Raw genomic sequence first — 13,009 nt, forward strand, 5'->3', positions numbered from 1 at the left:
GCCGCGCTCGGCGCGCCCCCGGGACCCCCTCCCGCCAGCCGCCTCGGCCGCCTGCGGCGCTGGCCCACGCGCGGTCACACACCGAGCCACGCCACTCGCCGGGCCAGAGGTAGCGTCACACACAGCCACGCACTCTCACGGGGTCACACACCCCCACACTGTCACACACACACACGCACATACACGGGGTCACATACAGCGTCGCAAACATTTACCCACAGCCACACACTCACACGGTATCACCCCCCCCCCCCACGGGGACACACAGAGCTAAACATGCAAACTCACACGCAGTCACACGCTCACATGGGGTCCCACTCTGGCACAGTCCCCGACAGCATCACACATGGTGACACGCTCAAATAGTGCCACCACCCACACCATGTCACACACAAGCACGCATATGCCATGCACTGTCGCACACTCCCATGGGGTCACAAAGAGTATCATCTGCTCACGGGTCACGCACAGCTTCACAATCACACAGTATCACACACTTTTTTACACACTCAAACTTGTTACACCTGTCACACATCTTGCAGGGTCATACACTCATACATCATACAGTCCCAAGAGGTCACAAACAGCATCACAACAGTTAACACCCACAGCCACACACTCAGATAAGGTCACAGTGACACATCCTTACATGTCACATGTGGTGTCATACACTCCCATAAAACACATCTCACACGTGTCCCACACCACATCCCCCAGCTTCATGGATGCATACAGCATCACAGACTGACACAGTGTCATCCACAGTGGCACCACAAGGTCCCAAAAGAACAGCATCAATGTTTGCCACATGTCTCACACAGTCTCATACTGCAACATAGTGCTACACAGAGGATGGCGCATGGTGTCATCCACAATTTTGCTCTCCCTTGGGGCTACTCAGTCACACATAGTCACATGGGCACGTATACACACAGTGTCCCACCCTCCCTCATTTTCTCCCCTTGCAGCTTCCGAAAGGTCTTGGGGCACAGCGTGGGTCCCAGGGCAGCCTCGGGCCTTAGGAGAGGGGGCGTGAGCTAGGAGCGGTCGGTGGGCGTGGCCCGAGCTCACCCCGCCCCCGACTAGAGCGCAGAGGCGGGGCACCGGGTCCACCCACGTTCCTCCCAGTTGTCCAGATGCGGCCACGCCTCCCAGTCTAAGTGGCAGGCGGAGGGGGCGGTGCTGAACGCCAGGTGGAGGCGAGCAGACTGCTGCCGCTCCCACGGCGTTCTTCCTGGCTAGAGGCGTGGCCTGTTTCGCCCCGCCCCTCGGCCTGAGCCTGGGCCCCAGAGGCAGGCTGAGGCGTGGCCTTCGGTGCCAGCCCCGCCCTGTCCCTCCCGCCGGAGAAGGACGAGAGGGAGGCCCAGTAGCCAGCCAGTTCCCGCGCGTCGTGCAACTCCGTGGCCTCACACCCCCACGAGTCCGCAGAATGAAGGTCAAGAAGATTGCCATCTTCGGTGCCACGGGCAGGACCGGGCTCACCACCCTGGCGCAGGCGGTGGAAGCAGGCATGAGCTGGGGTGGGCGGGGGATGTCACGGGGTGTATATGCTCCTCATTAGGAAGGGGCATCCTGGGACCCGGGCAAGGCTGGTTGGGCCATCCGTGCTTTGATTTGAGACCTAGGGGCAAAGCAGGTGGCGACGGGGACAGAAATGGGGGACGCCGTGAGATCCAATTTTATGAGTCTGAGGACTAGGAATTGGCCCTGGGAGGCAGAGGAATTCCAGTGACAGGTTTAAATACAGTGCTCTTATGAAATGCTGTAGTTGTAGTTGTGGTTGTTAGCACACCCAGCGAGGGCTTACTAAGCCAGGCAACGGCTTGCCTCCCAGCCCCTACCGCTCTTCCCCCTGTTAAATCCTCCCAGCGCTCATGTGCGGGGGGGTACTCATATCACCTCACTTCACAGATGAGAAAACTAAGGCCCAGAGAGTGACTTGCCCGATATCAGACAGGTGGAAAGTGGTGGTGCTGGGATTTGAACCCGGCCTGTGCTCTTAACTGCCAAAAGTGCACTTGCTCGTGGCCTGGGCATCAAGGCTGGAAGTTTAGAAGGCTGGGTGGCCAGTTGCTGTGAGCACGTTATGGAAAGAGGATAATGGAGACGTAGGTGAAGACTTGGGCGCTGGTCCTGGGAAAGTGGGTAAGAGTTGCAAATTCAGTTGCTCCGAGAAAGGGGATAACGTCCTGCGGCCTCCCCTGCCTCCACCATCCAGACTTCACCAACCCCCAGGGGTGCCTGGGACTTCCAGATATAAGGCCCCACCCTCGCTGGCCTCAGTGACGCTGAAGATATTGACTATCTGGGTGCCCCAAAAGGGTGGAGGCTGGCAGGATCCCACTCTCTATTGTCTCCTAGCCCAGCCCTTGGAGGGACTTGGCCTGACAGTTCCTCATCAGGCCCACTGCTCTCTCCCTCTCCAGGAAGACTCCGTGAGGATCTTGATTTGTGGGGAGGGGAGAAAGAAATTTGCTGATAACTATTTCTCGGGGAGGAAGTAAGAGGGAGAAGTTGAAAGGTGCTGAGTCACCCTGAGGATCCAGATTCCCATGTTACTACCTTACCCTTTATCCTGAATTCTGCTGAATTCCACTTGTCCACCCTGCTGGTCACAACTGGGACTGCACCCCAGGGAATCGAGAGCTGAGGCCGAGGGGAGGCCCTGCCATCTCACGGTGGCTCTGACAAGTCTCTTCAGAGCCACATTGAGCCTCTGAGCCTCACTGTCTCCAGCAGGAAAAGAGGAGCCTGATTGAGCTGGCTTTTTATTTACCTCACTGATTCTATAGGCTGGTGCCAGCCTGCCCGCCTTCACATCCCAGCTCTGCCACTCACCACCTACATCGACGGACGCCTTGTCGTCTGTGTACCTAGACAGCTGGAAAGTGGGGATACAACTAGTAGCACTTGGGTGCCTGGCTGGCACAGTCAGTAGAGCGTGCAACTCCTGATCTCAGGGTCGTGAGTTCAAACCCCACACTGGACGTAGAGATTACTTAAAAAAAAATTTTTTTTTATTTCTTTAAATGTTTATTTTTGAAAGAGAGAGAGAGCAGGGGAGGGGCAGAGAGAGGGAGACACAGAATCTGAAGCAGGCTCCAGGCTCTGAGCTGTCAGCACAGAGCCTGACTCGGGGCTCAAACCCACGAACCCCAGCCAAAGTCGGATTCCTAAACGACTGAGCCATCCAGGTACCTCCCCCCCCCACCAAAAAATTTTCTTAGAAGAAAACTAGTATTGCTTGCTCTGGGGTGCTTGCAATGATTAAATGAGATAATATGTGGAAAATGCTAAGAACCATATGTGGAAAATGCTAAGACCAATACATAGTTGGTAACTCAATAAGCCCTCTTTTGGCTGAGTGAACTCATAGCTGTGTGAACTTGGCTCAGTTAACCTAAAATGGCCTCAATTCCCCCATCTTCAAAATGGGCATATAATAATATCTTTTAGGATTGCTGCATTCTGGTGCTTTTCAAACTGTGGGTCATAGTTCCGAAATACATTTAATTGGTTATAAAGGTGTCAGTATATCATAGGTTAAATATTGGTTTTATGAAACTTCTTTCAATTATATATGCATGGAGTTGTATATACTGGGTTAGGCATGGAAATCTGTTTTGGACTGAGGGTTGAGATCAAAAATTTTAAAAGGGGCATGATCTCTGCAACTTACTGTCAAATAGTTAGGAAAAAACTTTATGCACATGTTGTATGTGTGTGTGCGTGTGTGTGTGTGTGTGTGTGTGTTTATATACACACATATATAATTACATATGTTATATATTATACACACAGAAAGATAAAGCAAAAGCAAACATGAGAAATGACGTCTTCCAACTTTCATATACAATAGAATTTCTTTTTTAAAAAGTTTATTTCAAAATAAAAAATTAAGAGAAAAATATAAAGTTAGGGATTTGTAAAAAAAAAAAAAAAGTGTGGAAGTACCTTACCAATGCTCTTGTTTTTTCTAAAAGGTAAAGTATGTGAATTCTTTTTTTTTTTTAATGTTTATTTGTTTTTGAGAGAGAGCAAGCATGAGCAGGGGAAGGGCAGAGAGAGGGAGAACAGGGGATCCAAAGCAGGCTCTACACTGACAGCAGAGAACCCCATGTGGGGCTCAAAACCACGAACAGTGAGATCATGACCAGAGCCAAAGTCAGACGCCCAACCGACTGAGCCACCCAGTCGCCCCCCAAATCTGTGAATTCTAAAACAATGCTGTTTGATATGGTAGCCACTAGTTATATGTGGCTATTGAAATTTACATTTAAATATGGGTTGTTTAAAAAATTTTTTTTGGAAAAAGGGCACCTGGGTGGCTCAGTCAGTTAAGCAGCTGACTTTTGATTTTTGGCTCAGGTCATGATCTCACAGTTTGTGAGATTGAGCCTAGGTTGGTCTCTGTGCTGACAGAGCAGAGCCTGCTTGAGATTCTCTGTCTCCCTCTCTCTCTCTGCCCCTCCCCTGCTCATTCTCTCTCTCTCTCTCAAAATAAATAAACATTTTTTTTTTAATTTTTGGAAAAAAAATACCATTCATCTATGGAAAGAGCTTAGCACAGCACTTGGCATATAAGAGGTTCTCAATAAATGTCATTAATCAGCAATAATATAACACTAATGGGCACCCTTGTACTGAGCATGTGTCAGAGCTCTCACTCTCCAGGAGAACATTTTTCTCCCTCAGAATGCTCACAATTTACTAGGGTCCGTTGTAACCATTGGTAGTTAACTGATGCCCACACTGGCACCCTGAAAGTTCCCACTGCTCCCTGATGTGTGTGAGGACAGCCATTCCCTTCTGAAAGGTGGTCACGCAGGATGGGGACACTGGGAATTCTCATTTTCACTTTAGAGAGGAGACTGGGGTCCAGCCAGGGAACGTGTTTCCTGTGGTTCCTCAGCCACTTACTGGTAGAGCTGGAGTTTGAACCCAGGTCCATGGGGCAGTAAAGCCTGTGCTTTTGTGTTTATATTGTGTGTATATTTCCCCCCTGTGCTTTTGTGTTTATAAAACATCAGGGAGATGGTGACGAATATGACAACGTCCCTGGAACTGCAGGGCCATTATTTACTCTAGGGCAGCATAAGTAAGACAGTGACAGAGGAAACACAAGCAGCTGGGGGCTTGGGGAAAGGATCAAGGGTGCTTCTGGCTGAGGGAACAGCATGTGCAAAGGCCAGGAGGCAGGAAACCATGATGCATTTGAAGAACTTAAAAAAATACAGTGAGTTAAGAGGGTAGTGGCTTCAGCACAGGCTGGAGAGGGGAGGCCAGACCCCGAGGGACTGGAAGGCTGTCATGAGGAGCACAGACTTTATGTCCAGGCACTGAGGGGATCATGGGAGGGATATGAGCTGGAGGGCACTCCAGTACAACTGTGGAAGGCTCTGTCTGACTGCCATGTGGAGTATGGATGGGAGGGGGTGAGACAGGGGCCGGGAGCCCAGGGAGGACTAAACCAGGACAGGAAATAACCTTGTGAGATGATTAAAAAGTATAGTAACAGCCAGCCCCACATACCGCCCCTTTCTGTGCCAGGCACCCCCCTCAACTTTTCATTTGTTTGTTTCAGTTCTATGCTTTTTAAAACACCTTTATTAAGATTTAATTCACATGCCATATAATTCACCCACCCAAAGTATACAACTTAGTGCTTCTGGCCTATTCACAGAACGTGCAAACACCATCGCAATTAATTTGGAACATTTTCATCACCCCAAAAAGAAATCCCTAGGAGTCACCCCCTCCGTTTTCCTTCTTAACCCCTCCCCCAGCTGTCTACAACCGCTCATCTCCTTTCTCTTTGTACCTATTTGCCTGTTCCAGACATTTCATGTAAATGGAATCGTACATCACATTGTTCTTTGCCACTGGCTTCCACCGGCTTCTTTCACTTAGCAAAAAACATTGTTTCAAGGGGTGTCCGTGTTGGAGCACGTATCAGTCTGTCATTTTCTTTTTTTATTGCCCAGTACTATTATGTACATTGGATGGGTAGACTGGGTTTCATTTTCATTTTATCCATGCAGTCCATGGAGGACGTCTGGGTTGTTTCCATTTGGGGCTATTATGAATAATGCCTCCATGGAATCATGTGCAAGTTTTTGTATGAACATGTGTCTTCATTTCCCTTGGACATATACCTAGGAGTGGAAAGGCTGAGTCATATGCTAACTTCATGTTTATCCTTTTGAGGAACTAACTACCAGACTGTTTTCCAAAGCAGCTAGCTGCATCATTCAGCACACCCATCAGTAGCGTATGAGACTTTCAGCTTCTCCACATGTGTACCAGCATTTAATGTCTTTTTTATCATAGCCATTCTAGTGGGTGTGACGTTGTATCTCTTTGTGGTTTTGATTTGCATTTCCCCGATGACTGATGATGCTGAGGATCTTTTCATGTATTTATGGGCCACGTGTGTATCTTCCTTGGAGAAGTCTCTGTTCATATGTTTTGCCCAATTTTTAATTGCGTTTTATCTTTTTATTATCAAGTTGTAGGAGTCCTTTATGTATTCTAAATACAAGCCCTTTATCAGATGTATGATTTACAAAAGTTTCCTCCCATTCTATTGATTCTCTTTTCACTTTCTTTCTTTTTTTTTTTAACGTTTATTTTTGAGAGAGAGAGAGAGGGAGACACAGAACCTGAAGCAGGCTCCAGGCTTTTGTTGCTTGTGTTTTCGATATCATGGCTAAGAAACTGTTGCCTAATCCAAAGTCACAAAGATGTATACCTGTTTTTTCCTAAGATTGTTTATTTATTTATTTTTAATTTTTTAATGTTTATTTATTATTGAGAGACAGAGAGAGACAGAGCATGAGCATGGGAGGGGCAGAGAGAGGGGGAGACATAGAATCTGAAGCAGGCTCCAGGCTCCGAGCTGGCAGCACAGAGCCCGACATGGGGTTCTAACTCACAAATCATGAGACCGTGACCTGAGCCGAAGTCGGACGCCCAACCAACTGAGCCACCCACGTGCCCCTCTAAGATTTGTTACATAGTTTCAGCTCTAACATTTAGGTCTTTGATCATTTTGAGTTAGTTTTCATATACCGTGTGAGGTAGGGATCCGACTTCATTATTTCACATGTGGATGTCCAGTTATCCCAGTACCATTTGTTGAAAAGACTATTCTTTCCCCACAGAATTGTCTGGGCATCATTGTCAAAAATCAACTGACTCCATTAAACCTTTAGATGTATTATTTAAACCTACATTAACCCTGTGAGGTAGAGACCATTATCAGTGTCGCCTTATAGATGAAGGCCCTAAGGCCAAGAGAGATTATGTGACTGGCCCATTATCACACAGCTAGCTGGTGGTGTGGCTGCAATTCAAACCCAGGGTTACTTTGAGCATTAAATGAGTAAAATATATGTCAAACACATATAGTGAGTATTGCATACATTTTATTATTTTCTTAAAAATTTTAATATTTATTTATTTTTGAGAGAGAGACAGAGCACAAGTGGGGGAGGGACAGAGAGAGAGGGAGACACAGAATCCGAAGCAGGCTCCAGGCTCTGTGATGTCAGCACAGAGCCTGACTCGGGGCTCGAACTCACCAGCCGTGAGATCATGACCTGAGCTGAAGTCGGACGCCTAATGGACTGAGCCACCACCCAGGCGCACTGTTTATCATTATTTTCATCATCATTGCCCCAGAGTGTTCAAATCTCCCATCACTTGTTTTTGAAATACATGACAGCTGTCAAGAGAAATGGAACAATTTTGCTTGTTGTTTTTCCTTTTCTTTTATCATTTTCTGGATAATGAAGTAACCCTCTGGTAGCTGTTGGTGATGACTAATGAGGTTTCTTTGTTAGTATCATTCTGAACTCACAGATTTTTAAATATTTGATGTGTTTAAATTTTTTGTCAATTTTTTTTTTTTATTTACCAACTTAACCATTTTTTAAATTTTATTTATTTATTTTTGAGAGAGAGAGAGAGCATGAGTGAGCAAGGGGCAGAGAATCCCACGAAGACCCCCCACTGTCAGCGTGGAGCCCAAGCGGGGCACAAACTCACCTGATGCAGGCCTCGAGCTCACCAACTGTGAGATCATGAACTGAGCCGAAGCTGGATGCTTAACTGACTGAGCCACCCAGGCATCCCTCTTTGTCAGTATTCTTTTGGACAAATCATATTGTCCCTGATTTTTCCAAGGAGAACGCCTTCAAGTGGCTTCTGTGTCCTTTCAGGGGCGGCTCGGTGGCTCAGTTGGTTAAGCGTCCGACTTCAGCTCAGTTCGTGATCTTGTGGTTCGTGAGTTCGAGCCCCATGTCAGGCTCTGTGCTCACAGCTCAGAGCTTGGAGCCTACTTTGGATTCTTTGTCTCCCTTTCTCTCTGCCCTTCCCCTGCTCGCACTCTGTCTCCCTCTCTCCCTCAAAATAAATAAACTTAAAAATGAATTTATAAAAGTGGCTTCTGTGTCCTTTCAATATAGCCTCATCATTTTTTAAGCATTGCCTTACCAGCACTACAAGACATTCCAGCCTCATCTTGTCCTTTCTCTAAGGAGCTCTGGTTCGTTTATCACAAGAATGATGTTTAGAAGCTGTCTTAGTCAGCTCGGGTTGCTATGACAAAATACCATAGACTGGTGGCGTACAATAGGTATTTATTTCTCATAGTTCCGGTGGCTCCAAAGTCCAAGATAAGGTATTAATAGACTTGGCTTCCGGTGAGGGCCCTCTTCCTGGGTTGCAGACAGCTGCCTTCTTGCTGGATCCTCACATAGTGGCCAGAGAGCTCTGGTCTCTCTTCCTCTTATAAAGACACAAATCCCATCATGGGGTCCCCACCCTCATGAGCTCATCAAAACCTAATTACCTCCCAAAGGCTCCATCTCCAAATACCATCACATTGGAGGCTAGAGCTTTGGCATATGAATTTAGGGGGGTAGGGCACAAACGTTTAGTCCATAACAGAGACCACAATTAATAATTTTTTAAATATCATCATTTCCATACGCCCAAACATTAACATCCTTTGCCATTGTTTAGAACAAAGGAAGAAATATGTTGGCTGTGAACTTATTTTATTTATTTAAAAAAATTTTTTTTAATGTTTATTGATTTTTTGAGAGAGAGAGAGAGAAAGAGAGAGAGAGAGAGACAGAGTGTGAGCGGGGGAGGTACAGAGAGAGAGGGAGACACAGAATCCGAAGCAGGCTCCAGGCTCTGAGCCATCAGCCCAGAGCCCGACGCGGGGCTCAAACTCACGAACCGCGAGATCATGACCTGAGCCGAAGTCGGACGCTTAACCGACTGAACCACCCAGACACCCCTATTTTATTAAAAAAAAAAAAATTAATGCTTATTTTTGAGAGAGAGACAGTGTGAGCAGGGGAGGGGCAGAGAGAGAGGAAGACACAAAATCTGAAGCAGGCTCCAGGCTCGCATTGTCAGCACAGAGCCTGACTCGGGGCTTGAATCCACAAACTGTGAGATCACGACCTGAGCTGAAGTTGGACGCTTAACCGACTGAGCCACTGTTGGTTGTGAACTTTAAAATAGGTGTGTATGTGTGGAGATACAGTTACTCAAAATTCTTTGGGACTCGACATACCAAGACGATGTTCAAAATCTTGAATGACCACTTAGGGCCCTGACCTTCAGAAGTAAGCCTGGGGACCAATCCCAGCATTGGGCAACCTTTGGGGAACTCATGTTTTCCTCTGTACCTCATTTTCCTCCATGGATGGGGGGCATAGACCGGTGTGATGCCAGGCTTTAACCCTTTAGTTGCTGGAGGGTGGAGAAGTCTGGGCAGTTCTGGGGGAGGCCCTTGGAGGCATCAGGGCAGGTTATTTATAAACAGGCATGAAGGTATTGTCCTATTTTAACAACCAGCTAAATGTCAACTGTGAGTATGCCAGCAAAAATATTTGAAGACTGGGGTGCCTGCGTGGCTCAGCGGGTTGAGCGTCTGACTTTAGCTCAGGTCGTGATATCATGGTTCTGAACGTGAGTTCAAACCCTGCATCGGGCTCTCTGCTGTCAGCACTGAGCACTGCTTTGGATCCTCTGTCCTCCTCTCTCTCTCTGCCCCTCCCCAACTTGCTCTCTCTCTCTCTCTCTCTCTCTCTCTCTCTCTCTCAAAAATAAATAAACCTTTGGGGTGCCTAGGTGGCTCAGTCAGTTAAGTGCTGATTTTGGCCCAGGTCATGGCCTCATGGTTCGTGGGTTCAAGCCCCATGTCGGGCTCTGTGCTGACAGCTCAAAGCCTGGAGCCTCCTTTGGATTCTGTGTCTCCCTCTCTCTCTACCCCTCCCCCACTCACGCTCTGTCTTTCTCTCTCTCTCTCTCTCAAAAAATGAATAAACATTAAAAATTTTTTAATTAAAAATAAATATAAATAAATAAGCCTTTAAAAAATGTGTGAAGACCACTTCCCCATAACAAGGGACCTGGGGGATGGATTTGGGGGTTCGTGGCACCCTCTGGGACCCAGCCCGTGGAGCCTGGGAGTGGCAGCCCACAAGCCTACTGACCTGCTTCTCTGCCCTTCTTTGCCCACAGGTTATGAGGTGACAGTGCTGGTGCGGGATGCCTCCAGGCTGCCCCCAGAGGGGCCCCAGCCAGCCCACGTGGTAGTGGGTGACGTTCTGCATGCGGCCGATGTAGACAAGACCGTGGCTGGGCAGGATGCCATCATCGTGCTGCTGGGCACCCGCAATGATCTCAGTACTGAGCCCCCTCTCTGCCCACGGCCCACCCCTGCACCTCGGCCCCCAGCGCCACCCCCGCCCCCGGCCCCACCCCTGCCACCCCCACCACCACCGCCACCTGCTAGTGACAGCCACTCTCTGTCCTCTCTAAGGTCCTACTACAGTTATGTCCGAGGGCGCCCGGAACATTGTGGCGGCCATGAAGGCCCATGGTGTGAACAAGGTCGTGGCCTGCACCTCGGGTGGGTGGTGGGATCATAGGGATGGGGCTGAAGGGTGGGGGGGTAGGTACTGGACAGGCAGCCAAGGAGCTTTGGAGCCATCCAAATGCAAGGAGCCAATGCAAGTTGCCACTGGAGCCATCCCGAGTTACTGTGCACTTATTGAGCACCAACTGTGTGCACGAACCTTGCCGGGTGATGCTGGGGACTCAGTGGTGACCAATACAGCCCTGGGCCCTGTACTCATGGGTCTCACGGATGGGAGGGAAGTGGTAAACAGACCCATCATCACACACAGTGGGACAGGCCAGAGTAGCCAGGGCCGAGATGAAGGGGCACAGGCAGAGGGTCAGGGCGAGAACAGGAGAGGCCTAGAGGACTACGGAAGCCCAGAGGAGGCACCTGACCCAGCCAGCCCGAGAGAGGGGCAGGGAGAGCCTCCTATAGGAAATGACAGAGCCGTGATCCACACACCAGGTCTCTACCTTCACAGAGCTCCCAATTTATGAGGAGAAGGTCATGACACAAATGGTTGCCTTGCACAATCCAAAAGACAGGGTACAGGGTGCATAACAGGCGCAGTGAATGCTAACAGCATTCACTGAGCACCTCCTGTGTGCTAAGCACCATATGAGTACCTTAGGGATGAGTGCCACTTAGTCATCACAAAATTCTGAGTATTTATACTCCTACCGGCACATAGTAGGTACTCAGTTAATAGTAGCTGTTTTTATGCCTCCCTTGTATGGAAGGGAGTGGAGGCACGGGGAGGCCCACCGGCTGCCCCGCAGTCACACAGCTTGGGGCTGGCAGACCAGGCTGTGAAACCAGGCTGGCGGTCTCCACGGTCTCCGTGCCTTGCCTCTGTGCTTCATCCTCCCCAGGAAGGAAGAGACCCGAGGGAGGGCAGAGGGACCCGCAGTTGCAAAGGCTCAGAGGCAGGAGCGTGGCGCGGGCAGAGTGAGTGAAAGGGAGAGTGTTGGGTGCTCAGGTCAGGGGGCTAATGGTGCCAGGTCTGGTGGGGCCTTGTGGGCTCTGACGGGGACTCTGCTTTTACCCCGAATGAGGCTGAGCCACAGATGAACTCTGACCCTCTGGGGGTGCACAGGCCCTGTCTGGCTGCTTGCAGGGGGCAGGTTGTGGGGGCAGGGGTAGGCAGACCAGGGAGGAGGCTGCTGTCATGACCCAGACAGGAGGTAAGTGGACAGGAAGAGGTAGGGAGAGAGGAGGTCAGCCCTTATGTGGCTGTGAGAGACAGGAAGCCGGGACAACTGGAAGGCAGTGGGGAGCCCCTGCAGGGTTTTGTCCTGGCATATGACCAGCGGGCTGTGGGCCTGGCCAGGCTGTCCTCAAGCCCTGGCTTACCCTGCTTTGTGTCTTCCCAGCCTTCCTGCTATGGGACCCGACCAAGGTGCCCCTGCGACTGCAGGATGTGACCGATGACCACATCCGGATGCACAAGGTGCTGCAGGAGTCAGGCCTGAAGTACGTGGCCGTGATGCCGCCACACATAGGTGAGTGGGGCTGGGACCTGGGGGCAGGGTTGCCACCAGCCTCTCCCCTCCCATCAGATGGTGAGATCTGCCAGGCCTTCCCTGGCCAGTGTAAAATTGCAAACCCTCCCCCTGCACTTTCTATCCTCTTTCCTGCTTGATTTTATCCCCTTTCTGATACCCTTTTCCATTACCTCTGTTTGACCAACCACCTCAAATTTAGAAATGTAAAACAACCCTTATTTAGTATTTTTTTTTTAAGTTTATTTATTTTTGAGAGAAACAGAGCACAAGCAGGGGAGGGGCAGACAGAGAGGGAGACACAGAATCCGAGGCAGGCTCCAGGCTCTGAGCTGTCAGCACAGAGCCCGACGCGGGGCTCGAACTCACGAGCTGTGAGATCAAAACCTGAGCTGAAGTTGGAAGTTTAACCTACTGAGCCACCCAAGTGCCCCAGCCCTTCTTTAGTATTATTATTAGAAGTGAGTTACTGGGGCTAGCCCATATTCAAGGGAGGGGGATTTACCTTTTACCACACATATCGTTCCTTTCTTTATCTTAAAAAAAAAATTTTTTAATGTTTATTTATTTTAGAGGGGGG

At 49.3% G+C, this 13,009-nt stretch overlaps 1 protein-coding gene across 2 annotated transcripts in view; it reads left to right on the forward strand.

The window, feature by feature from the left end:
• Positions 1-1,350: 1,350 nt before the first annotated feature.
• BLVRB (biliverdin reductase B) overlaps positions 1,351-13,009 on the forward strand; it is a 15,266-nt gene continuing 3,607 nt past the window's right edge. The window contains exons 1-4 of one of the 2 annotated variants that reach the window (XM_049621595.1): positions 1,351-1,508; positions 10,546-10,710; positions 10,847-10,936; positions 12,301-12,429. In XM_049621595.1, the coding sequence (XP_049477552.1) occupies positions 1,430-1,508; positions 10,546-10,710; positions 10,847-10,936; positions 12,301-12,429 (463 nt within the window). In that variant the 5' untranslated portion in view covers positions 1,351-1,429. The remainder of the gene's footprint in view (positions 1,509-10,545; positions 10,711-10,846; positions 10,937-12,300; positions 12,430-13,009) is intronic. The other variant, XM_049621596.1, reaches the window with a different exon arrangement.

Source organism: Panthera uncia (genome assembly GCF_023721935.1).
Source record: "Panthera uncia isolate 11264 chromosome E2 unlocalized genomic scaffold, Puncia_PCG_1.0 HiC_scaffold_19, whole genome shotgun sequence".
Lineage (NCBI taxonomy): Eukaryota > Metazoa > Chordata > Mammalia > Carnivora > Felidae > Panthera > Panthera uncia.